General features: G+C 45.2%; 1 protein-coding gene across 1 annotated transcript in view; it reads left to right on the plus strand.

Annotated features, from left to right (window-relative positions):
• Positions 1 to 27,677, plus strand: part of LOC120053047 (lipopolysaccharide-responsive and beige-like anchor protein) — a 326,774-nt gene that overhangs the window by 207,442 nt on the left and 91,655 nt on the right. The window contains exons 41-42 of the mRNA XM_039000298.1: positions 22,163 to 22,280; positions 22,528 to 22,630. Of these exons, the coding sequence (XP_038856226.1) occupies positions 22,163 to 22,280; positions 22,528 to 22,630 (221 nt within the window). The remainder of the gene's footprint in view (positions 1 to 22,162; positions 22,281 to 22,527; positions 22,631 to 27,677) is intronic.

The following is a 27,677-nucleotide window of genomic DNA, read 5'->3' on the forward strand; positions in this document are numbered from 1 at the left end:
ACACACACAGACAAACACACAGACAGACACACAGACAAACAGACAGACAAACAGACAGACAGACAGACACAGACAGACAGACAGACACAGACAGACAGACAGACAGACAGACAGACAGACAGACACAGACAGACAGACAGCCACACAGACACAGACAGACAGCCACACAGACACAGACAGACAGACACACAGACATACAGCCACAGACAGACACACAGACACAGACAGACACAGACAGACACAGACATACAGCCACAGACAGACATACAGACACATACAGACAGACACAGACATACAACCACAGACAGACATACAACCACAGACAGACATACATACAGACACAGACATACAACCACAGACAGACATACATACAGACACATACAGACAGACAGACACATACAGACACATACAGACATACAACCACAGACAGACATACATACAGACACATACAGACAGACAGACACATACAGACACATACAGACACAGACAGACACAGACAGACAGACAGACAGACAGACAGACAGACAGACAGACAGACAGACAGACAGACAGACACATACAGACAGACACAGACAGATATACTGTACAAACAGACAGACAGACACAGACAGACAGACAGACACACAGACAGACAGATATACTGTACAAACAGACAGACACACAGACAGACAGATATACTGTACAAACAGACAGACACACAGACAGACACACAGACAGACACACAGACAGACACACAGACAGACACACAGACAGACAGACACGATGAAGAAGTCATAGAGCAGATGTGTCCGTCCTCCTGCCTCTCAAAACGCCAGCCAAGGGTTGCCCCTCTGTAGTACATTTGGTGTTACATTGCGTCCTGCACACTCACTGGATGCTTGTGTACTGGGAGGGCGGGAAGAAGGGTGGGGAGGCTGTGACGCTGCACTGCTATTGGCTAGAAGTTAAGGAAGTGTAAGTCTGATTGGAGAGCTGTGGCGCCACTCCCACTGCAATAGGCAGTAGCTACCTATTGCCAGCACTGTGCGTTAGGGATTTGCTACGGGTAATGTTTGCTGACTATTTGACATTTGGAACGAAAATCTATTGAGGAGGCACTTAGGCTGTTGCGGTTTATGGAACGGAAGATGAAAATGGGCCAAAAAGTTAATTTCTTGGCTGAGACTAAACACATAGCTCACATTGGGGCGGGGTTGGGGGGGTCATTTACAAAATACTCTGAATATTCAATGTGGGTCGTCATCAGGATGTTCCTCTCAGAATAACCTTGAGTTCTCACTTGGTTGACTTGTAACAGAACAGAGTTGTTCAACAGTGCCCCTTTTATTGACTAAGGGCTATGTACAGTCACAACTAGCCCCCCTGGTTCTAGCCCCCCTGGTTCCAGCCCCCCTGGATCTAGCCCCCCTGGTTCTAGCCCTCCTGGTTCTAGCCCTCCTGGTTACAGCCCCCCTGGTTCCAGCCCCCCTGGTTCCAGCCCCCCTGGTTCCAGCCCCCCTGGTTCTAGCCCCCCTGGTTCCCGGACTGTGTTCTGTGGTTCTCTGAAGAAGCTTCTGTTGTGAAGGACACTAGTAGCACTTTGCCAATTGGTGGGGAGGAGACGGCTTAAGCAGTGGGGTGTTCAGTAGCAGAATGGGGAGAGAACAGGGTGGTCAGTCAAAGAAAATCACCCAGCGTTTTGTTGGGGCCAATTCCATGTCGTTAGTCTATCCTGAAAGCGTCAAACCTTGGCGGCTACCCCCTATTCCACCCTCCACCCCCCCTCCAGTCGCCGGGGACGACCTTTGGCTGCAGCTGCCAGTCAGAGAGGGTTGCCTGGGCGGCATGGCAGCCTGGCCTGTGAGGAAGCCATATTGATTTTCCAGTTAGCTCCAGTACACACTACTTACAGCTAACGGACGTCCTGACGAACAGGTATGTCATTATCAATGAGCAGCAGGAAACCGAGCCCGTTCACCTCTCACTGCTACCATTCATATTTCCTCCCCCACCATCCTTCCATCTCTCTACTCCTCCATTTCTCCGTTTGCTCCTTCAGCTCTGACAGAGTGCATCCTGGGACGGTCAATAAATCGCTCAGGCACAACGCGACAAGGACTGGTTGAGTGATGTGGTGGAGGGCCTCTTTCTTTTTTCCCTCTCTCTCTCTCTCTCTCTCTCTCTCTCTCTCTCTCTCTCTCTCTCTCTCTCTCTCTCTCTGTCTCTCTGTCTCTCTCTCTGTCTCTCTCTCTGTGTCTCTCTCTCTCTCTGTCTCTCTCTCTGTCTCTGTGTCTCTCTCTGTCTCTCTGTCTCTCTCTCTCTCTCTCTCTCTCTCTCTCTCTCTCGCTCTGTCTCCCTCCATCGCTTTCCTGGTAATTACAGCACCTGGAAGACATTAAGTGTATCCTTACCCGAGACAGACTCATTATCATCAGAGCCAATCGGCCGCTCTGCTCTTCTCCTTTTCCTCCTCTCATTCCCTGATGTCCAGGGTCTTCTCCCTTCTACACGTGTAATCCCACCCAGCCTCTTTCTCCCTCTGGCACGTTGACTTTACCTCTTCGTCAAGAAACTCAATTATTACCATACAGACTCCCATTTCCCCACTCCCTTGCCTTCACTCTCCTATTGTAAGTCACTGTCCGAGTCTTCAAAGGCTCCTAACCGCAAATGCATAAGACCGATGTGAGCAATTGAGATCGATTTGAGACAATGAAGAGAGATAAGGCCAAATACACGTTTTACGCTTCCTGAAGTGAGTTTTTTCTCTCGTCTCTGGTCTCCCCCCACATGTCCAGTCCTGGCACAGCCTTACAAACGCAGCCTTCTGTCGCCTTTTAGTCGTTATAGTTTTCTGTAGAAAAATAACAGAAGCAGTTTTTCTCTCTCGCTCTCCATTTCTCTCTCATCTTCTTTATTTTTACCTCTCTGTATTGTTTATAGTCTCTTCCTGTGGCGGCCATCTTCTTTTTTTACCCCTCTCTGTATTGTTTATAGTCTCTTCCTGTGGCGGCCATCTTCTTTTTTTACCCCTCTCTGTATTGTTTATAGCCCTGTTCCTGTGGCCTTTCTTTACCCCTTTCTGTATTGTTTATAGTCTCTTCCTGTGGCGGTGATCTTCTTTCTTTACCCCTCTCTATATTGTTTATAGCCCTGTTCCTGTGTCAGCCATATTAATAGTTATTTTGAACTTGACTTACTGCAACGCCAGATCAAGAGTTAGACACTTCAAGATGTTGCTTGTGTGTTTGTCGTTAGGGTCACGTGTTGTTGTTACATTACAGCCATGTATACAAGGAAGGCAGTTCTAACCGTTGATACATTCTCCTCTGGCATCAATGTAGATGTTATTGCTTTTCGAGAGCTGGAACTCAAGGACAGTTTGTATTCACCTCGTTCTGCTTCTGTCAGCATGTAGTCAGTGGTGCTTTACCTTCTTATTCAGACGAGGCTACAAGGTGGAGTTGTGTTGAAGATTGTTTCATCTCCTGTTCTCTCTCCTCTTCTTTTGACGTCTCCACTGTTCCTCTGTTTCGGTTGTCGTTGTCGACCCGGATCTCGTGTCGGGTTTGTTATTGCTGAGATGTAAAACGGGGCCGGTGGTTGTGACTCTGTGTGTGTGATTGTGACTGTGCACCTGCATGTGTGTGTGTCTATATGTTTGTGCTGATGTGTGTGTGCGTGAAAACACGGCAGATTAAAGGTTCACCAGTAGAGAGGTGTAATCAGGCAGGACAGGCCTGGGGAAAGACACACAGGGAACCACTTAGACACTGTGTCAACCCCTCGGCTAATGATGACTAATGTCTCCTTTCCCCTGACTCTCTCTACTCTTTATACACCATCACTGTCTCTCTGTCTTCATCTAGCTGGCACCACACACAGAAAGTGAAACACTGGTTACACACACACACACACACACACACACACACACACACACACACACAGTTTTACATCTCACACATCTCTCTCCCTCTCATCCCACACCTCTTGCTCCTGAGTTTGTACTTTAGACACACCACACCATGCAATACCTCCAGACAAAGAAGCCCTAGCTGCACCTGATCCTAGCCCCTCCATCATGCTCCATCTGTGGGGTTTGTTTGACTGGTCTCCATCAGGGCCATGTCCGACCAGGGCCTTCCCTCTCTGATTGATCACTTTCTCTCTCTCTCGCACGCACAGACATAGTCACAGACGCACGCACGCACACACACACACACACACACAGCTCCATCATTTAGTCCCTCAGTCAGGGTTCTGACACATGGTGTCAAAGGCAACAGCAGTAGCCTGATGGATCATCCTGCTTATGGATGCCAGTCTGCCTGGTGCTACAGTCTGATAGTGTGTGTGTGAGATATTAACCACTCAACACCTGTGTACCTGCTGTTCTATTAGCAAGCCTTTGTTAGTCAACAGAACAGAGGTCAGAGGCAGCCAGATTGCGGGAAGATCGATCGCTGCCCTCAAATGGAAATTGGAATTGTTAATTATTTGGAGGATGATTTTTGATGGTGATATGGAAGGAGGGAAGCATCTAGAACGTTTGTGGTGACATATTAGATTATATCTAAATGGGGAATTGGGTTGTTTTACCTTATTTTTTATGGACAGATAACCAGTGGTGGGAGTGCATGTTTTACCATTTCAATCACGAGATATACAACTAATGGAGGCTAAATGATTGATATGGGCCAGCAAGAAATCAGAATAGTAGGCCTCTGACAGAGAAACAAGAGCAATGTTCTCATTTTTGGCTAATATTCTTACTGCACATGATGCATGACAAAGCAGGCAATGCAGACAGTGCAAAAATGACAGAACAATTGTGGTGATGACCTACTGTACAGGTATCCACTACCGTACAGGTATCCACTACCGTACAGGTATCCACTACTGTATAGGTATCCACTACCGTACAGGTATCCACTACCGTACAGGTATCCACTACTGTATAGGTATCCACTACCGTACAGGTATCCACTACTGTATAGGTATCCACTACCGTACAGGTATCCACTACCGTATAGGTATCCACTACTGTATAGGTATCCACTACTGTACAGGTATCCACTACTGTACAGGTATCCACTACCGTACAGGTATCCACTACCGTATAGGTATCCACTACTGTATAGGTATCCACTACCGTACAGGTATCCACTACTGTACAGGTATCCACTACTGTATAGGTATCCACTACTGTATAGGTATCCACTACCGTACAGGTATCCACTACCGTATAGGTATCCACTACTGTATAGGTATCCACTACCGTACAGGTATCCACTACCGTATAGGTATCCACTACTGTACAGGTATCCACTACTGTATAGGTATCCACTACTGTACAGGTATCCACTACTGTATAGGTATCCACTACTGTACAGGTATCCACTACTGTATAGGTATCCACTACTGTATAGGTATCCACTACTGTATAGGTATCCACTACCGTATAGGTATCCACTACTGTACAGGTATCCACTACTGTATAGGTATCCACTACTGTACAGGTATCCACTACTGTACAGGTATCCACTACTGTATAGGTATCCACTACTGTACAGGTATCCACTACTGTACAGGTATCCACTACCGTACAGGTATCCACTACTGTATAGGTATCCACTACCGTATAGGTATCCACTACCGTACAGGTATCCACTACTGTATAGGTATCCACTACTGTACAGGTATCCACTACTGTACAGGTATCCACTACTGTACAGGTATCCACTACCGTATAGGTATCCACTACTGTACAGGTATCCACTACTGTATAGGTATCCACTACTGTATAGGTATCCACTACTGTACAGGTATCCACTACTGTATAGGTATCCACTACTGTACAGGTATCCACTACTGTAGAGGTATCCACTACTGTAGAGGTATCCACTACTGTATAGGTATCCACTACTGTAGAGGTATCCACTACTGTAGAGGTATCCACTACTGTAGAGGTATCCACTACTGTATAGGTATCTACTACTGTAGAGGTATCCACTACTGTAGAGGTATCCACTACTGTATAGGTATCCACTACTGTACAGGTATCCACTACTGTATAGGTATCCACTACTGTATAGGTATCCACTACTGTACAGGTATCCACTACTGTATAGGTATCCACTACTGTATAGGTATCCACTACCGTACAGGTATCCACTACCGTATAGGTATCCACTACTGTATAGGTATCCACTACCGTACAGGTATCCACTACTGTATAGGTATCCACTACCGTACAGGTATCCACTACCGTATAGGTATCCACTACTGTACAGGTATCCACTACTGTATAGGTATCCACTACTGTACAGGTATCCACTACTGTACAGGTATCCACTACTGTATAGGTATCCACTACTGTATAGGTATCCACTACTGTATAGGTATCCACTACTGTATAGGTATCCACTACTGTACAGGTATCCACTACTGTATAGGTATCCACTACCGTACAGGTATCCACTACTGTATAGGTATCCACTACTGTATAGGTATCCACTACTGTACAGGTATCCACTACCGTACAGGTATCTACTACTGTATAGGTATCCACTACCGTACAGGTATCCACTACTGTATAGGTATCCACTACTGTATAGGTATCCACTACTGTACAGGTATCCACTACTGTATAGGTATCCACTACTGTATAGGTATCCACTACTGTATAGGTATCCACTACCGTACAGGTATCCACTACTGTATAGGTATCCACTACTGTACAGGTATCCACTACCGTACAGGTATCCACTACCGTATAGGTATCCACTACTGTATAGGTATCCACTACTGTACAGGTATCCACTACTGTATAGGTATCCACTACTGTACAGGTATCCACTACTGTATAGGTATCCACTACCGTATAGGTATCCACTACCGTATAGGTATCCACTACTGTACAGGTATCCACTACTGTACAGGTATCCACTACTGTATAGGTATCCACTACTGTATAGGTATCCACTACTGTACAGGTATCCACTACTGTACAGGTATCCACTACCGTATAGGTATCCACTACTGTACAGGTATCCACTACTGTACAGGTATCCACTACTGTACAGGTATCCACTACTGTACAGGTATCCACTACCGTATAGGTATCCACTACTGTACAGGTATCCACTACTGTATAGGTATCCACTACTGTATAGGTATCCACTACTGTATAGGTATCCACTACTGTATAGGTATCCACTACTGTACAGGTATCCACTACTGTATAGGTATCCACTACTGTATAGGTATCCACTACTGTACAGGTATCCACTACTGTACAGGTATCCACTACCGTATAGGTATCCACTACCGTATAGGTATCCACTACCGTACAGGTATCCACTACTGTACAGGTATCCACTACTGTACAGGTATCCACTACCGTACAGGTATCCACTACTGTATAGGTATCCACTACTGTATAGGTATCCACTACTGTACAGGTATCCACTACTGTACAGGTATCCACTACTGTACAGGTATCCACTACTGTACAGGTATCCACTACTGTACAGGTATCCACTACTGTAGAGGTATCCACTACTGTAGAGGTATCCACTACTGTAGAGGTATCCACTACTGTACAGGTATCCACTACTGTAGAGGTATCCACTACTGTAGAGGTATCCACTACTGTACAGGTATCCACTACTGTACAGGTATCCACTACTGTACAGGTATCCACTACTGTACAGGTATCCACTACTGTAGAGGTATCCACTACTGTAGAGGTATCCACTACTGTAGAGGTATCCACTACTGTACAGGTATCCACTACTGTAGAGGTATCCACTACTGTAGAGGTATCCACTACTGTACAGGTATCCACTACTGTACAGGTATCCACTACTGTAGAGGTATCCACTACTGTAGAGGTATCCACTACTGTAGAGGTATCCACTACTGTACAGGTATCCACTACTGTACAGGTATCCACTACTGTACAGGTATCCACTACTGTAGAGGTATCCACTACTGTAGAGGTATCCACTACTGTAGAGGTATCCACTACTGTAGAGGTATCCACTACTGTAGAGGTATCCACTACTGTAGAGGTATCCACTACTGTAGAGGTATCCACTACTGTAGAGGTATCCACTACTGTAGAGGTATCCACTACTGTAGAGGTATCCACTACTGTAGAGGTATCCACTACTGTAGAGGTATCCACTACTGTAGAGGTATCCACTACTGTAGAGGTATCCACTACTGTAGAGGTATCCACTACTGTAGAGGTATCCACTACTGTACAGGTATCCACTACTGTAGAGGTATCCACTACTGTAGAGGTATCCACTACCGTAGAGGTATCCACTACCGTAGAGGTATCCACTACCGTAGAGGTATCCACTACCGTAGAGGTATCCACTACCGTATAGGTATCCACTACCGTACAGGTATCCACTACCGTACAGGTATCCACTACCGTACAGGTATCCACTACTGTACAGGTATCCACTACTGTACAGGTATCCACTACTGTACAGGTATCCACTACCGTACAGGTATCCACTACCGTATAGGTATCCACTACCGTATAGGTATCCACTACCGTATAGGTATCCACTACTGTACAGGTATCCACTACTGTATAGGTATCCACTACTGTACAGGTATCCACTACTGTACAGGTATCCACTACTGTACAGGTATCCACTACTGTATAGGTATCCACTACTGTACAGGTATCCACTACCGTACAGGTATCCACTACCGTATAGGTATCCACTACCGTACAGGTATCCACTACCGTATAGGTATCCACTACCGTATAGGTATCCACTACCGTATAGGTATCCACTACCGTATAGGTATCCACTACTGTATAGGTATCCACTACTGTACAGGTATCCACTACCGTATAGGTATCCACTACCGTATAGGTATCCACTACTGTACAGGTATCCACTACTGTATAGGTATCCACTACCGTATAGGTATCCACTACCGTATAGGTATCCACTACTGTACAGGTATCCACTACCGTATAGGTATCCACTACCGTACAGGTATCCACTACCGTATAGGTATCCACTACCGTACAGGTATCCACTACTGTATAGGTATCCACTACTGTACAGGTATCCACTACTGTACAGGTATCCACTACTGTAAAGGTATCCACTACTGTACAGGTATCCACTACTGTAAAGGTATCCACTACTGTATAGGTATCCACTACTGTACAGGTATCCACTACTGTACAGGTATCTACTACTGTACAGGTATCCACTACTGTACAGGTATCTACTACTGTACAGGTATCCACTACTGTACAGGTATCCACTACTGTACAGGTATCCACTACCGTATAGGTATCCACTACCGTATAGGTATCCACTACCGTACAGGTATCCACTACCGTACAGGTATCCACTACCGTACAGGTATCCACTACCGTATAGGTATCCACTACCGTATAGGTATCCACTACCGTACAGGTATCCACTACCGTACAGGTATCCACTACCGTACAGGTATCCACTACCGTATAGGTATCCACTACCGTATAGGTATCCACTACCGTACAGGTATCCACTACCGTACAGGTATCCACTACTGTACAGGTATCCACTACTGTACAGGTATCCACTACTGTATAGGTATCCACTACTGTACAGGTATCCACTACTGTACAGGTATCCACTACTGTACAGGTATCCACTACTGTATAGGTATCCACTACTGTACAGGTATCCACTACTGTACAGGTATCCACTACTGTACAGGTATCCACTACTGTAGAGGTATCCACTACTGTAGAGGTATCCACTACTGTATAGGTATCCACTACTGTATAGGTATCCACTACCGTACAGGTATCCACTACCGTATAGGTATCCACTACCGTATAGGTATCCACTACCGTATAGGTATCCACTACTGTACAGGTATCCACTACTGTATAGGTATCCACTACTGTATAGGTATCCACTACTGTATAGGTATCCACTACCGTACAGGTATCCACTACCGTATAGGTATCCACTACCGTATAGGTATCCACTACCGTACAGGTATCCACTACCGTACAGGTATCCACTACCGTACAGGTATCCACTACCGTACAGGTATCCACTACCGTATAGGTATCCACTACCGTACAGGTATCCACTACCGTACAGGTATCCACTACCGTAGAGGTATCCACTACCGTAGAGGTATCCACTATATCCTATCAGTGAGAATAGTGTGTGCCTGTTTTGGCTCCTGGTGGTGCTGCCACCGCCGTCATGGTTAATGACCCGTCCAGTCTGGTTGAAATGGCACCTCCACAGGGGCCCTGTGTACTCACTCAACCAAGACCCCTTTATAGGTGACAATGGCATTAGAGGGGTTTATAGCTCTGCTCCACACTAGAAACACAAACAAGGGGGCCAACACAAGAACAACACTCAAGGAACATACTTTGAAAGGCTTGTTTTTTTTGTTGGTAAGGACTGATGCTTTGGAGAACAAAGCATGTGCTTCGGATAGGGTTGCTCATGTTGTCATGGGTGATATGTTGGGTTGTATCTTGACAACCAATACATTCATATTTCCTCACCGTCATCAGTTTTATTTCTGTGTTTAACGAGCCACTGGAATTAGTTTTGCACCCGTATTTTTTTTATTTTTAAATCACGTCTCTCAGTTGATCATTTGAAATGGAACGTTGGGTTCAGCTCAGACGACAGACAGTCCATGTAGAAAACAGATTCTAGCCTCTATTTCCTCCCCCAATACCTGCATGGAATTGAGAATGGATAAATGGAATCTCCTAGCTAACAGAGATGGGCAGGTTATCCAAACACTATCACTAGCTAGTTGACTTCCCTCTCCTCCATTTAACCCCCTTAGACCCCTGCCTCTGGAGAGTGGAGGTTATTTATTAGCTCAGTTATCTTCTTAAAGGGACGGCTCTCAACACGACCATACAGATCATCTAGCTCGGATTGAATGACCTCGGAATCTTCCACATAGCCATGGGGTTTTATTCATCCAGTCAGGGAGGACCCTTTTTCTCTCTCTCTTCCTCTCTTTCCCCCAACCCCAACCCTCCTTGCCCCTAAGAGAGGTCTACTCTCCACCCCACACCCCTTCTCCAATCCAATTAAGCCAGGGACAAAAGCAGGATTAGTGAAGAGTTTACCTCAGTGGAGCTCCACAGCGACCCCCAAAAAGGCCCGTCGACGTTAAAAAGGCCAAAGGGGGCTTTGGGAGTTTGAGGGATAGCGGGGAGAATGTGATGGGCGCTGGCCAGCGATCTTAACCTGTCTGATGTTTGTGTGGCGAACGGTGGCTCAATGCGCCGGCGGTTTAGAGGGAAGTTGGAGGTTGGGGACAATGCCTCAGTCTTTGACCACTTTGCTCCAGAAGCTTGGGCCTGTCTCCCCGATTTTCTCTGCACCTCTGAATTTCAATGAAAGGCACCTCCATCTCCTCTCTCCTCCATTCATGAAGGGACTAGCGTTGGCTGACTGGCTTGACACTTCAAGGAACGTTTTTCTAGTCGTTGAAATTGTATCCCACCTCCAACAGGTGCAACCTCATGGTCTCGAGGGACGGTTTGGTACTTCTTAAAAGATAGCTGTTGGATATAGTATTTAATCAATGAATGAACCAACCATTTTAAAGCCTCTGTGGTCAATTGTAGGCCTGGGAAGAGTCTCTGTCCCCAGGTCAATGATAATTACAGTAGCAACATCCGTCTGTTATTGTTGTTATTGTTATTGTCTTCTTTTGAACGGCCATCGTTGCCCTGAAGTAGCAGGAAAAATGCCAGGACAGGCAGCCTTCTAAATTTGCATATGTCTGGCGAATTTCACGCTCCCCTTCCCTTCACTTATGTGGCCTTATCCCTCCTTTATTCTACCATCACCCCAGAGCCACCAACTCTGCCCTCACCGGCCCCAAGGTTAAAGCGCTTTAAGTCTCAACCCAAAACTGTTAAGGGGAGAGAAACGCCAGGCCTTGAATGGGGATGGGTGGAGAATGGGGGTTTTGTGTACCCCCTCTGGCTAAACTGATCCCTATCTCTGTGTAATTACCTAAAGAAATAAAACTTTATTTCCTCCTTCACCACAAGAAAGAATGTGACACATTGACCACTGGGTTGCCAGATTGGGATTGGTCTTATCTTCTTGTTGTTTTTTGAAATTCTCATAAAAAAGCTCCCAGGTACTGTTTCGTGTTACTATTCATATCCCACCGCTGCCACCAATTGCACTTGCTACCTCTAACAGTTTGGTTTCTTATTCTCTCTCCAGAGCTCCTTGCCCCTGGCCTCGATCTGCACAAAAGCTCACTTGTTTAATGAGTCAATGCATTGAGGGCTTCACTTCTCTGCCAATTAACCCCAGGACCATTCCGTCATCTTCCTAAATCCACACGCAGCTTTTTTGTTCACGCTTTATAAGGCTAAGCCGCTCGCTAGCGCCGGAGCAGGGGCCAGGCTGGAAAGTTAAAAGGCTAACCTGTTAGCAAACACAGTGGAGAGGGACATAAAAGGTTTAATCCCTATTAGGATAAATTCAAACTAAATGGCCCCAAATAGCCTTTGAAAAGAAGGGACTTCCTTCAAAGAGTATAGCCCCAAACTAAGCAGCGTTTGGGGGTAAATGCGTTTGGCTTGGATGTCACTACTATACCCTGGACTCAACGCAAGCTTGGACCCTCTTTATTATTCTTTACATCTCTCACACTCCAGCGGCTTCTTAGGCCTGTTTATTTGCTCAGTGTCGTGGTTTGTTTTACTTGCCTCGCCACAGATAGACTCCTATACGTGACCAGTGATTAGAGCTTGAATCACTCAGTTATATGCGGGTACAACAATCGTGCCCTAATGACACAAATCCTTTGGCTAAATTTATTGGATGAATTTGTGTTGAATATTTTCTGTACGTCCCTAAAAACAACCTGTGTGTGGTGTGCGTATGTATCTTACTGCATGCAGTAGGGGGTATCTTAATTGCCTATTGTTGTGGGGATGACTGCTGGGGTGAGAAAGTAGAGTCATGTGTTTTCCACCGTTCTGCAGGTCCCATGATCCTAGAACTCTCACTATGGGGCCAGATTCTTTCCCCTCTAAGATGTGGTTCTCCCCCCTCCCCTCCTCCTCCTTTCACATTCTGGGAGACTGTATCACACTTTGTTTGGATAGTCCATCTGTAGATGCTCTACAGACTGTCTAATAGCCCTTATCCTAACCTTTATTCTAAACCTAACCCAGCAAGCAGTTGCTTATCAACAGTATGATAGTATGACTATCTGTAGATCACCGATATGGGACATTCCAAATACAGTGAGATCCTCTCTCTCTCTCTCGCTCTCTCACACACACACACACACACACACACACACACACACACACACACACACACACACACACACACACACTTACCTCCTCTGTTTTTTTCCTGGTATCACTCAAACTCAACAACAAAATTTGTCCTAATTGGCTCCAGAGGGCTGAGGGGGGGACTGGGGCGAGTCAGAGGGGCCCGTACATACCAGTGGAGACGAGGGCCCTGATTGGAGCAGAGGCCCGGGCCCTGATAGGAGCAGAGGCCCAGGCCCAGACCTCGTTAGCCTCCCCCTTCCACACCCCTTCTCTACCTCCTACTCATTAGTCTGATGAACTCATTCTCTGATGGAGGGTGACATGGCTGGGTGTGGTGTGCCAGGCTGGAACAGAACCCAACCGGGGGAGGGGGGTTCTGAGGCAAAGCCTGTGTGTGTTAGATGAAGGGTGAGGGAGGGTGGGGTGGGGGGATATAGGGGTTCTACAGGAGGCAGAGCCCATGTAGATGAAGTGCCAGGGAAGGCTAGCGTCAAACTCATGGACTCAAGTGTCTGCTTGTGTTAGTCTTCGCTTTCATATTCATTTAGGTTTGGACAGCCGTAAACTCCAGACTCGCGTCTCAGACCGCTGCTGTGGTTATCGTACCTGATTTGATTCTGTGGTCAGTGAAGCGAAGGAAGAAGAGTTGGAAAATATGCTGCGGGGGATTCTTCAGATGTCCAGACTGTGACCCTATACAGGGTCCTTGATCTTCTAGCTCGTTGTTCATATGAGTCAAGGTGTTGTAGTCCAACTACTGCTGCTTCTGTTTGGTTGGGAATGGGGGAAGTCCATGGAAATACTCAGGGAGAATTGGTGTAATCTGTAATGCAGAATAATGTGCACCTGGCTGTTGAGAAGGTGTAAACAATGTAGTTATTTCACATGGGGGGGAAAGGGGCTTGATTGATGTTCAGAGGCCTTTGCACACAAACACTCCCTCTATACAAAACACATTCCCATAGGAATACTTAGCACACACACAAACATCCGCACACAGAGAGAGTTTGTGTGTGTGTGTTCGTCAGAGTGTGTGAGGAGGGGGGGTTTATGCCCCCGAGTGTGTGTGTGTTTGCGTGTCGCAAAAGCAATTCCAATTCCGTACTGATAAGTCCAGAGGTTTCTTTTCTTTTTCACTACAAACCCTATAGACTTCCCCAATATGGCTGCTCTCCCTCTCCCCCCCTCTCCCTCTACCCCCCTCTCCCTCTACCCCCCCGTCTCTGTTTTGATGTTGATTGATCACCTCTCTTCCTCCCGCTCATTAATTTCATCACTTTATCTCCACCTCTTCATAGGACCAAAAGGTAATAATAAATCCCTCCTCCGTGGTCCTTTAACCGGAGCAGCCGCGCGGAAACGCTTAATAACGGCCTACAAATTGAACTTCAATCACCTAATTTTCCTTCAAAGGCCACAGACAGACGCAACACAAGCCATACTAAACCAAATGGAAAAACGCTATTTTACTCTTCCCTCTTGCCACACCATCCTTAGATGAATTTCCTGATTGACATTGTACAATAAAGTTTTATTCTATTCTAATAAGCGACATTGGTTGCTATCTACTATGTAACACTGTTTCCTTTTTTCTCTCAATGCCAGGAAGTCCTTATCAGCCCAAACACCCGCGCCTCGTCTCCCCAATAGAGAACACTATTGAGAGACTAATTTATCTTGTAACACACACACACACACACACACACACACTTATCTTGTAACACTCACAGCACAACTACCCTGCTACTTTGTTCTCCTCTCATGTTAGATGGTATTTTCAATTACATTTGTGTCAGAAACCCAAACGGGTGGTGCTGTGCCCCCGTCAAACCAGTTTATTTGTCACATGACAGAATATTACAGATGTAAACCGCACAATGAAATATCAGACGTACGAAATAGAAAATCAAGAATAGGATCTTTAAAAAACCACATCAGCAGCAAGCTTGACGAGTCGGGGGTGAGGAGGGGTATGTTGGTGGGTAGTCATTTCTGGAGTGGAGAGGGTGTGATGGAGTAGGTCCATTGGCAGGGATCGGCTGAGAGATTGGTGTGTGTGTCGGGTAGCGGTGGATAGCTAGGGGGGTTGGTAGAGGCACATCTCTCCCCCGGTCCCCCTTCAAGTGTCCCTCTTCATTCCAGAGTCGTTTGGGTGTCTGACAGAGACAAACGATAGTGCTTCAGAAATGACCAGCAGCCCAGGCACAAACAGGTTGAATAACTCCCAGTGCGGCAGGGAGCGAGAGGGAGTGTGATTGTGTGGGAGAAAAAAAGCTTCACATCGAGACTCTCAAAGCCTTTTGTTGTTCTGTTTGGCTGCATGCATCCTCTGTGGTGTCAGTCGCTTTGAAATTCAGCTTGGGAGTCAGAGAGCTGAATTGATGAGAATTGCTGTACCGGAAACGAGAAAGCTATATTAAGCCATAATCAAATACATAAGAGTGAAGATGCCTAGGGATTTTATGTTTTTTGCAACCCTGTAGAGCTTTTGTCTTTGAGAAATACAAGATTTATGTCAATATATGTATGTCAAGATATGTCAATATATATGTCAAGGTATATTTCAATATTTTTTTCTATCAAAACCATTATCTCGGTTTGTCAATACAAACTATTATCCTTCAACAGTCCCATACTTCACAGTCCATTCTTTCTCTCGCTGCTTCATTGGTTCTTGGAATTGTGTGTTCCAAGTCTGACTTCTGCATTAATTCAATAAGCACTCCATCAGGCAGGCCAATCAGAAGAGGCCTCCATCAGGCGGCAGGCCAATCAACAGGGGCCATTTGTGGCCACGTCTGGAGGAGGTTGAGGGGAGTTGGAGTGGTGATGTTTCACCTTCAAGGCCTTCAGGGCCAGTGATGGAGACTGATGGAGGCCTGGAGGGCTGCAGCCACAAACACCTGCAGTCTGGAGCCATTAGGTATAGATGCAATCGGAGACTCTGAGACACTAGGAGGCATACAGTATATACCACCATGGTACTTTATTACAGTATATGGCCCTTTCAAATAAAGTGTAGAATAAAGTCATATCTATAATTCTCTGGAATATATTTTAGGTACCTTCTCTACCACAGTCATCTTTGTTTACTTGTTTATTACTCTGTTTTGGTCCACTGTCTGACTCCATTCTTCTTTAGTGATTTAATTCTCATTCTCCTCTCTATCTGTTTTATACTGACCCCTCCTCTGTCTATCTATCACTGCCCTAGCATATGTAGCAATAACTCCAGCCCCGGACAATAACGGCCTCACCGCTGCAATTTGTCCAGCAGCCGTTTCGACCAAGTGGGTCATAGGCGGCGCACCTTTCTCTCCCCTGGATAGTTTATCGTGCCACTGTGTCACCCTCTGAGCTTTTTCAACTGCAAGGGAAAAGGGGTCTGTGGAGGAGAGGGAGGGAATGTTGACTCCCGCTCTGGAACTTTACAAGACAGGGTTTCTGAAAAACATCGGTCTCAAATATTCTTAAAAAAAATAATAATAATAATAATTTTACCCCCTTTTCTCCCCAATTTCGTAGTATCCAATTGTTAGTAGTTACTATCTTGTCTCATCGCTACAACTCCCGTACGGGCTCGGGAGAGACGAAACACAACCCAACCAAGCCGCACTGCTTCTTAACACAGCGTGCATCCAACCCGGAAGCCAGCCGCACCAATGTGTCGGAGGAAACACCATGCACCTGGCGACCTGGTTAGCGTGCACTGCGCCCGGCCCGCCACAGGAGTCGCTAGTGCGCGATGAGACAAGGATATCCCTACCGGCCAAACCCTCCCTAACCCGGACGACACTAGGCCAATTGTGCGTCACCCCATGGACCTCCCGGTCGCGGCCGGCTGCGGCAGAGCCTGGGCTCGAACGGTCTCAAATATTCTATCTGGAGACGTTTTTGGAGTTAAGATGAATCGGTCTGGTTCACAATATGATATGAGGTGACGAGCGGCATCGCTTCTAGACCTGTCATATCTATCTACACCCTGAGAGGCTGGCCGCAACATCATCAATTTAGCCCTCAGTGCCTCACAGACAAGTACTCACTCTGAGGAGGAGAGGATCACTAGAAACACACTGGGGTGTAGAAATGAACCCCTGGAACAGAGAGTAAAGGTTACTTACCCACCCACCTGGAACAGAGAGTAAAGGTTACTTACCCACCCACCTGGAACAGAGAGTAAAGGTTACTTACCCACCCACCTGGAACAGAGAGTAAAGGTTACTTACCCACCCACCTGGAACAGAGTGTAAAGGTTACTTACCCACCCACCCACCTGGAACAGAGAGTAAAGGTTACTTACCCACCCACCTGGAACAGAGAGTAAAGGTTACTTACCCACCCACCTGGAACAGAGTGTAAAGGTTACTCACCCACCCACCCACCTGGAACAGAGAGTAAAGGTTACTCACCCAACCACCCACCTGGAACAGAGAGTAAAGGTTACTTACCCACTCACCCACCTAGAACAGAGAGTAAAGGTTACTTACCCACTCACCCACCTGGAACAGAGAGTAAAGGTTACTTACCCACTCACCCACCTAGAACAGAGAGTAAAGGTTACTTACCCACTCACCCACCTAGAACAGAGAGTAAAGGTTACTTACCCACCCACCCACCTAGAACAGAGAGTAAAGGTTACTTACCCACCTAGAACAGAGAGTAAAGGTTACTTACCCACCTAGAACAGAGAGTAAAGGTTACTTACCCACCCACCCACCTAGAACAGAGAGTAAAGGTTACTCACCACTCACCCTTCCATGTATCTTTTCACCTATACATGACATTTTCTACTGCGTTTCTGACCTGATACCACTTGGAGGTGGAAAGGGACATTCCAGCACTGAGAGATGACATGTAGTGTGGTTGAGGAGGCAGTGTGTATCTCGCTCTGTCTGTGTGTGTGTGTGTGTGTCTGTGACATGTAGTGTGGTTGAGGAGGCAGTGTGTGTGTATCTCGCTCTGTCTGTGTGTGTGTGTGTGTGTGTGTGTGTGTGTGTGTGTGTGTGTGTGTGTGTCTTTGACATGTAGTGTGGTTGAGGAGGCAGTGTGTGTGTGTCTCGTTCTGTCTGTGTGTGTGTGTGTGTGTGTGTGTGTGTGTGTGTGTGTGTGTGTGTGTGTGTGTGTGTGTGTGTGTGTGTGTGTATATGTGACATGTAGTGTGGTTGAGGAGGCAGTGTGTGTGTGTCTCGCTCTGTCTCTGTGTGTGTGTGTGTGTGTGTGTCTGTGACATGTAGTCTGATGAGTAGTTGGTGTTGTTGACATGTGAACCTGATGGCCACCCTGTCTGTCTGTCCATCCTTACAGTGGATAGAGAAGTCAGACTGATCCAACTGTCTGTCTGAGGCGGTTTGTCATAACCTTCAGATCAGACTGGTAAACAGATTCTGACAGACAGGACAGGGCAGGAGACACGCAGACCAGACTGTCATATCTAGTTATTTAGACGCTGCTTTGTTATACATCGTTGAGCTATATTTGTAAGTACACAGTGATGATCATACAATAACGTGAATACAGTATATTACTAAAATAAAGTTAGTTGATTGGTGTGGTGCAGACTGCAGTGTAAAACGTCCCCCGATCCTCCCCCAGTTCCACAGGCAGTGTTGTTGTGTAATGCTCTGTTGAGGCTGTGGGTTGCAGAGTGGCAGTGTGTAACGCAGTCTGTTAACACTGATCAAATAGGGTTAATTGTATCACAGGGAGTGGTGGCTGCTGTGGACAGTTATTGCCTGCCTTGTCTGCAGTGTGGAGATCAGTCCATGAGTGGCTGAAAGATGACGAGAAGTGATTTTCAAAATTGAAAAAAATCTAACTGAAAAATGTAACTAAGACTTCATCAAAAATAGAAAGATCAAACTGATGAGGGAAAAAAACGGGCAAAATACCCATCTTTCTCACCTAGATCCTTCTAAAACCTCCATCAAAAAACACATAGTAGTTTCTTTCACAAATAACTTTGACGCCCAATGAAAGAAAATCCCTTCATAAGTCCTTTTGGATATTCTGTACCAGAAGCCACAGCTTGAGGGGTTATTGTGACAGTGTTCCCATGGTGATGGGGCTGATGGGAGGCTGGTACGGTGTGGGGTCGTCCTGGGCCCAGCCTGTTAGGGTAGTGTAGGTGAGAGTCTGGGAGAGAGACGGACGGGCAGCCCAATCTCTCCTCCAAACCTCTCTAATCCACATTTAATTGAACTCCAGAGACTTTGAAGTGAGGCTGTGGTGCAGGCAGATCTTATTCCTCTGAGAGGAGGGCAGAGAGAGGGAGAGAGAGAGAGGAAAAAGACAGAGAGAAGGAAAAAGACAGAGAGAGAGAGAGAAGGAAAAAGACAGAGAGAGAGAGGAAAAAGACAGAGAGAGAAGGAAAAAGACAGAGAGAAGGAAAAAGACAGAGAGAGAGAGAGAAGAAAAAAGACAGAGAGAGAGAGAGAGAGAAGAAAAAAGACAGAGAGAGAGAGAGAGAAGAAAAAAGACAGAGAGAGAAAGAGAGAGAGAAGGAAAAAGACAGAGAGAGAGAGAAGGAAAAAGACAGAGAGAGAGAGAAGGAAAAAGACAGAGAGAGAAGGAAAAAGACAGAGAGAGAGAGAGAGAAGGAAAAAGAGAGAGAGGGGCTCCCAGGACGTCCTCAGCTAAGAGCCCCAGCTGCTCCCTTCCACTGCAACCTTTAATGAGCTCCTTGAAGCTAGTGCTGGAGTTAGCACACTATGCTAGTCGCATATTTCAATATTTCTTACCCCTCGGTGCCATACCTCAGTGACCCCTCTTCAATCCCCATGTCCCTTAACACCTAGCGTCATTAAAAGAGCTTTGAAACAAAAAGGGAGAGGCCCGGGCGAGTTATAAAAATAAAAAAAGCTAGTCAACAAAGCAACGATAAGTGGGTTAGCGCAGAATCTAAAGATTGGATTAGCTTGAATATGAATCGCAGGAGGCCCGGACCGAGCATCTGTGGCTGTCAGGAGGGCTGACAGGCGTCGAGACAAGTCACTCTGACAACCGCAGAGAGAGAGAGCGAGAGAGAGTATCCATTCTCCACAGAGAGAGATTAGGCTCAGCTCATTTTAGCATTTTTGCATTCTTTAGCGTTAGCCGACAAGCTCCTGTTTAACCTTGCAAGGTGGCAGTCCCCTTGTTAGAGGAATTAGAGAAAGCAGGTTAACTGACTATTTAGCATAAACTGTGCTGTTGACCCAATAGCACTCTTCACAAAAGTGTTGTCAAACCCAACTAGCTCTCACTGTCTCATGTGAGAATTAGATGTTAATCCATATTTATTAAATGTCAAATTTTGAAGTTGTTGCAAATGTCAAATTTCGAAGTGTTTAAGGTTAATTTTAGGAAATAACTCAGCATTTTTAAGTTTAGGGTTAAATTTAGGCATTAACTCTGAAATCTTAAGATTAAGCATTAACTCCGAATGGTTAAGGTTTGGGATGGGCTTAAAACAAAAATCTCAAAAACAACTTTCTATTGCTGGATTTGAACTTGCCTTCCTTTGGAGTATTTGAATAGGGCTTATCTATCTGCCATCCCTATCCACAACGCTACAGCATAACCCAAACCTACCTGAAGGTAACAGCGCTCACTGTTGCTTCTAGTGGCTGGTTTACACGTCATCTCCCGACGTCCTCAGACATGGATGGACGTCGAACACTGACTTGTATCACCGGTGACCTGGCTGGTCAAACCGGTCTTAATCTGGTGAAAAACTGAGCCATTAAAAACCACAGCAATGGGCAGTTTGTGTTGGCATTATAGATTTATTTGAACTACATATCACTGTTTTGTAAACACATTTTACGTTTGGCCTTGCAGTTGGTACTCTTCAGGGAAGTAATACTTTTTTAGCTCTGAATATTGGTGCATACTTGAAATGATCTTGACAATAGTATGTATCTGATTCTGAGCATTTCTTTATTTATATTTTAAGCAGAGAGGATACCCGCTGTCTAAATTACTGATGAGCTTTTAGTGAACTAAATGTCTGCCTCGTCCATCCCTCCCTCCCCTCCCTTCCTCCCTCTGAATAGGGCTCATTCTCTCGTTAAAGGAATCGCTTTTTCATGGAGGCTGATCAATATAACACATTAATCCTGCTGTTCGGGACGACGCGTCATTTGGCTGTGATGAATGAACTAACACAGCCTTCTCTCCTCTCTTCCTTCTCTCCTCTCTTCCTTCTCTCCTCTCTTCCTTCTCTCCTCTCTCTTCTTCTCTCCTCTCTCTTCTTCTCTCCTCTCTCTTCTTCTCTCCTCTCTCTTCTTCTCTCCTCTCTCCTTCTTCTCCTCTCTCCTTCTCCTCTCTCCTTCTTCTTCTCTCCTCTCTCTTCTTTCTCTCCTCTCTCTTCTTCTCTCCTCTCCTTCTTCTCTCTTCCTCTCTCTTATTCTCTCTTCTTCTTCTCTTCTCTCCTTCTGCTCTCCTTCTCTCTTCCTCTCTCTTATTCTCTCTCCTTCTTCTCTCTTCCTCTCTCTTATTCTCTCCTCTCCTTCTTCTCTCTTCTTCTCTCTTCTTCTTCTTCTTCTCTCCTCTCCTTCTTCTCTCTTATTCTCTCTTCTCTTCTTCTCTCTTCTTCTTCTCTCCTCTCCTTCTTCTTCTCTCTTATTCTCTCCTCTTCTTCTTCTCTCTTCTTCTTCCTCTCTCTTCTTCTTCTCTCCTCTCTCTTCTTCTTCTCTCCTCTCTCTTCTTCTTCTCTCTTGTCTCTTCTCTCCTCTCTTCTTTCTTTCTGTCACGTCTCCTCTTTTCTTCTTTCTTCTTTTACTACTTTCTTATCTCCTGTCTTTGCTCACCTCTCACCCTCATACTTTTCCTCCCTCTCCTCTCCTTACCACTCCTCTCCAGATCCTAACCTACACAGAGGGCCTCCATGGTAAATGGCTGTTCACAGAGATCAGGGCTGTCTTCTCCAGACGTTACTTGCTACAGAACACTGCTCTGGAGATTTTCATGGCCAACAGAAGTAAGACCCACAACCAGCAGATTTTATCCTAATATTATTCAGTAGAATCACAACCCTTAAATTATGACATGAGTTTGGATTTGAATCTGAAAGACAAATGAGTGAAATGTATCTTTGCCAGGATCTTTTTGAAACAGTATAGATTTGATGTTGGGATTTATTTCTATATTATTTTGAATTTGAAGCGGCTCCATTATTTGTGGAAACCAAGCCATGGATTGACAGAATTGTTTGCCTTCCTCTGTAGCTGCGGTCATGTTCAACTTCCCAGATGCAGGCACGGTCAAGAAGGTGGTCCAATGCCTCCCTCGCGTGGGGGTGGGCACCAACTTTGGCCTCCCACAGACCAGGTCAGTCTATCTCTTTCTATTTTGTTCTCTCTCTCTCTATCTTCCTGCGGTGGAGGGTTGGTATGTGTTCATCCCCACTTTGTCTCGTCAGCTGACACTAAACACTTGTGGGCTTAGCGTGTAACACTGGCATTTCACGTGTCACACCGTCACGCTTCAGCACGTTCTGAGAAAACCACCTCAGAAAGAGTGGAAAACATACACACACACAGACAGACACACACACACACACACACATATATATACACACACACACACACACACACACACACAGTCCAAGGTATAGAGTGGGCACCCAACTCTCTCCCTCTTCTCCTCTTGCCTTCTTATGACTGCATGTCTGCAGCACCCTGCCAAAGCCAAGTTCAGCCTGTGTACTGCACTGTCATGGCTGTAGCCAAGCCAAAGACAGAATGGATATTGAGAAATGTCCGAGGTGTATCCCAGTGTTTTGCTGCATGGCGTGATAGTGATATGTACCATCCATTTTGTAACCTATGAGAGAGTGTTGAAATGTGTGTTTTTGTAAGAGTCAGGTTGTGTGTATCTGTGTGTGTGTGTGTGCACAGACATGCTTGTGGGAGGGAGAGAGAGAGAGAGAGTGTCAGTCCCATTAATCAACATGGTGTAGCTCAGCCTGGGGGCACCGTGTCTCTTTTGACCTGGAGACAACTGTACAGCCCAGTCCTGTTCTCCCACCATCACTATTCCCTCAGCATTACATTATACAGCCTTTACCACAACCTACAGTACCTCTACCTCACAATATGTTTACTGCAACCTACAGTACCTCTACCTCACACTATAATGTTTACCACAACCTACAGTACCTCTACCTCACAATATGTTTACTGCAACCTACAGTACCTCTACCTCACACTATAATGTTTACCACAACCTACAGTACCTCTACCTCACACTATGTTTACCACAACCTACAGTACCTCTACCTCACAATATGTTTACTGCAACCTACAGTACCTCTACCTCACAATATGTTTACTGCAACCTACAGTACCTCTACCTCACAATATGTTTACTGCAACCTACAGTACCTCTACCTCACAATATGTTTACTGCAACCTACAGTACCTCTACCTCACACTATAATGTTTACCACAACCTACAGTACCTCTACCTCACAATATGTTTACTGCAACCTACAGTACCTCTACCTCACACTATAATGTTTACCACAACCTACAGTACCTCTACCTCATACTATGTTTACCACAACCTACAGTACCTCTACCTCACAAAATAATGTTTCCCACAACCTACAGAACCTCTACCTCACACTATAATGTTTACCACAACCTGCAGTACCTCTACCTCATACTATGTTTACCACAACCTACAGTACCTCTACCTCACACTATAATGTTTACCACAACCTGCAGTACCTCTACCTCACACTATGTTTACCACAACCTACAGTACCTCTACCTCACACTATAATGTTTACCACAACCTACAGTACCTCTGCCTCACACTATAATGTTTACCACAACCTACAGTACCTCTACCTCACACTATAATGTTTACCACAACCTGCAGTACCTCTACCTCACACTATAATGTTTACCACAACCTGCAGTACCTCTACCTCACACTATGTTTACCACAACCTACAGTACCTCTACCTCACACTATAATGTTTACCACAACCTACAGTACCTCTACCTCACACTATAATGTTTACCACAACCTACAGTACCTCTACCTCACACTATGTTTACCACAATCTACAGTACCCCTACCTCACACTATAATGTTTACCACAACCTACAGTACCTCTACCTCACACTATAATGTTTACCACAACCTACAGTACCTCTACCTCACACTATAATGTTTACCACAACCTGCAGTACCTCTACCTCACACTATGTTTACCACAACTTGCAGTACCTCAACCTCACACTATAATGTTTACCACAACCTGCAGTACCTCTACCTCACACTATAATGTTTACCACAACCTGCAGTACCTCTACCTCACACTATAATGTTTACCACAACCTGCAGTACCTCTACCTCACACTATAATGTTTACCACAACCTGCAGTACCTCTACCTCACAATATAATGTTTACCACAACCTGCAGTACCTCTACCTCACAATATAATGTTTACCACAACCTGCAGTACCTCTACCTCACACTATAATGTTTACCACAACCTGCAGTACCTCTACCTCACACTATAATGTTTACCACAACCTGCAGTACCTCTACCTCACACTATAATGTTTACCACAACCTGCAGTACCTCTACCTCACAATATAATGTTTACCACAACCTGCAGTACCTCTACCTCACAATATAATGTTTACCACAACCTGCAGTACCTCTACCTCACACTATAATGTTTACCACAACCTGCAGTACCTCTACCTCACACTATAATGTTTACCACAACCTGCAGTACCTCTACCTCACACTATAATGTTTACCACAACCTGCAGTACCTCTACCTCACACTATAATGTTTACCACAACCTACAGTACCTCTACCTCACACTATAATGTTTACCACAACCTACAGTACCTCTACCTCACACTATAATGTTTACCACAACCTACAGTACCTCTACCTCACACTATAATGTTTACCACAACCTACAGTACCCCTACCTCACACTATAATGTTTACCACAACCTACAGTACCTCTACCTCACACTATAATGTTTACCACAACCTACAGTACCTCTACCTCACACTATAATGTTTACCACAACCTGCAGTACCTCTACCTCACACTATAATGTTTACCACAACTTGCAGTACCTCAACCTCACACTATAATGTTTACCACAACCTGCAGTACCTCTACCTCACACTATAATGTTTACCACAACCTGCAGTATCTCTACCTCACACTATAGTGTTTACCACAACCTGCAGTACCTCTACCTCACAATATAATGTTTACCACAACCTGCAGTACCTCTACCTCACAATATAATGTTTACCACAACCTGCAGTACCTCTACCTCACACTATAATGTTTACCACAACCTGCAGTACCTCTACCTCACACTATAATGTTTACCACAACCTGCAGTACCTCTACCTCACACTATAATGTTTACCACAACCTGCAGTACCTCTACCTCACAATATAATGTTTACCACAACCTGCAGTACCTCTACCTCACAATATAATGTTTACCACAACCTGCAGTACCTCTACCTCACACTATAATGTTTACCACAACCTGCAGTACCTCTACCTCACACTATAATGTTTACCACAACCTGCAGTACCTCTACCTCACACTATGTTTACCACAACTTGCAGTACCTCAACCTCACACTATAATGTTTACCACAACCTGCAGTACCTCTACCTCACACTGTTTACCACAACCTACAGTACCTCTACCTCACACTATAATGTTTACCACAACCTACAGTACCTCTACCTCACAATATAATGTTTTCCACAACCTGCAGTACCTCTACCTCACACTATAATGTTTACCACAACCTGCAGTACCTCTACCTCACACTATAATGTTTACCACAACCTGCAGTACCTCTACCTCACACTATAATGTTTACCACAACCTGCAGTACCTCTACCTCACAATATAATGTTTACCACAACCTGCAGTACCTCTACCTCACACTATAATGTTTACCACAACCTGCAGTACCTCTACCTCACACTATAATGTTTACCACAACCTGCAGTACCTCTACCTCACAATATAATGTTTACCACAACCTGCAGTACCTCTACCTCACAATATAATGTTTACCACAACCTGCAGTACCTCTACCTCACAATATAATGTTTACCACAACCTGCAGTACCTCTACCTCACACTATAATGTTTACCACAACCTGCAGTACCTCTACCTCACACTATAATGTTTACCACAACCTGCAGTACCTCTACCTCACACTATAATGTTTACCACAACCTGCAGTACCTCTACCTCACACTATAATGTTTACCACAACCTGCAGTACCTCTACCTCACACTATAATGTTTACCACAACCTGCAGTACCTCTACCTCACACTATAATGTTTACCACAACCTGCAGTACCTCTACCTCACAATATAATGTTTACCACAACCTGCAGTACCTCTACCTCACAATATAATGTTTACCACAACCTGCAGTACCTCTACCTCACACTATAATGTTTACCACAACCTGCAGTACCTCTACCTCACACTATAATGTTTACCACAACCTGCAGTACCTCTACCTCACACTATGTTTACCACAACTTGCAGTACCTCAACCTCACACTATAATGTTTACCACAACCTGCAGTACCTCTACCTCACACTGTTTACCACAACCTGCAGTACCTCTACCTCACACTATAATGTTTACCACAACCTACAGTACCTCTACCTCACAATATAATGTTTTCCACAACCTGCAGTACCTCTACCTCACACTATGTTTACCACAACCTGCAGTACCTCTACCTCACACTATAATGTTTACCACAACCTGCAGTACCTCTACCTCACACTATAATGTTTACCACAACCTGCAGTACCTCTACCTCACAATATAATGTTTACCACAACCTGCAGTACCTCTACCTCACAATATAATGTTTACCACAACCTGCAGTACCTCTACCTCACACTATAATGTTTACCACAACCTGCAGTACCTCTACCTCACACTATAATGTTTACCACAACCTGCAGTACCTCTACCTCACACTATAATGTTTACCACAACCTGCAGTACCTCTACCTCACACTATAATGTTTACCACAACCTGCAGTACCTCTACCTCACACTATAATGTTTACCACAACCTGCAGTACCTCTACCTCACACTATAATGTTTACCACAACCTGCAGTACCTCTACCTCACAATATAATGTTTACCACAACCTGCAGTACCTCTACCTCACAATATAATGTTTACCACAACCTGCAGTACCTCTACCTCACACTATAATGTTTACCACAACCTGCAGTACCTCTACCTCACACTATAATGTTTACCACAACCTGCAGTACCTCTACCTCACACTATAATGTTTACCACAACTTGC

This window comes from Salvelinus namaycush, chromosome 8 (genome assembly GCF_016432855.1).
Source record: "Salvelinus namaycush isolate Seneca chromosome 8, SaNama_1.0, whole genome shotgun sequence".
NCBI lineage: Eukaryota > Metazoa > Chordata > Actinopteri > Salmoniformes > Salmonidae > Salvelinus > Salvelinus namaycush.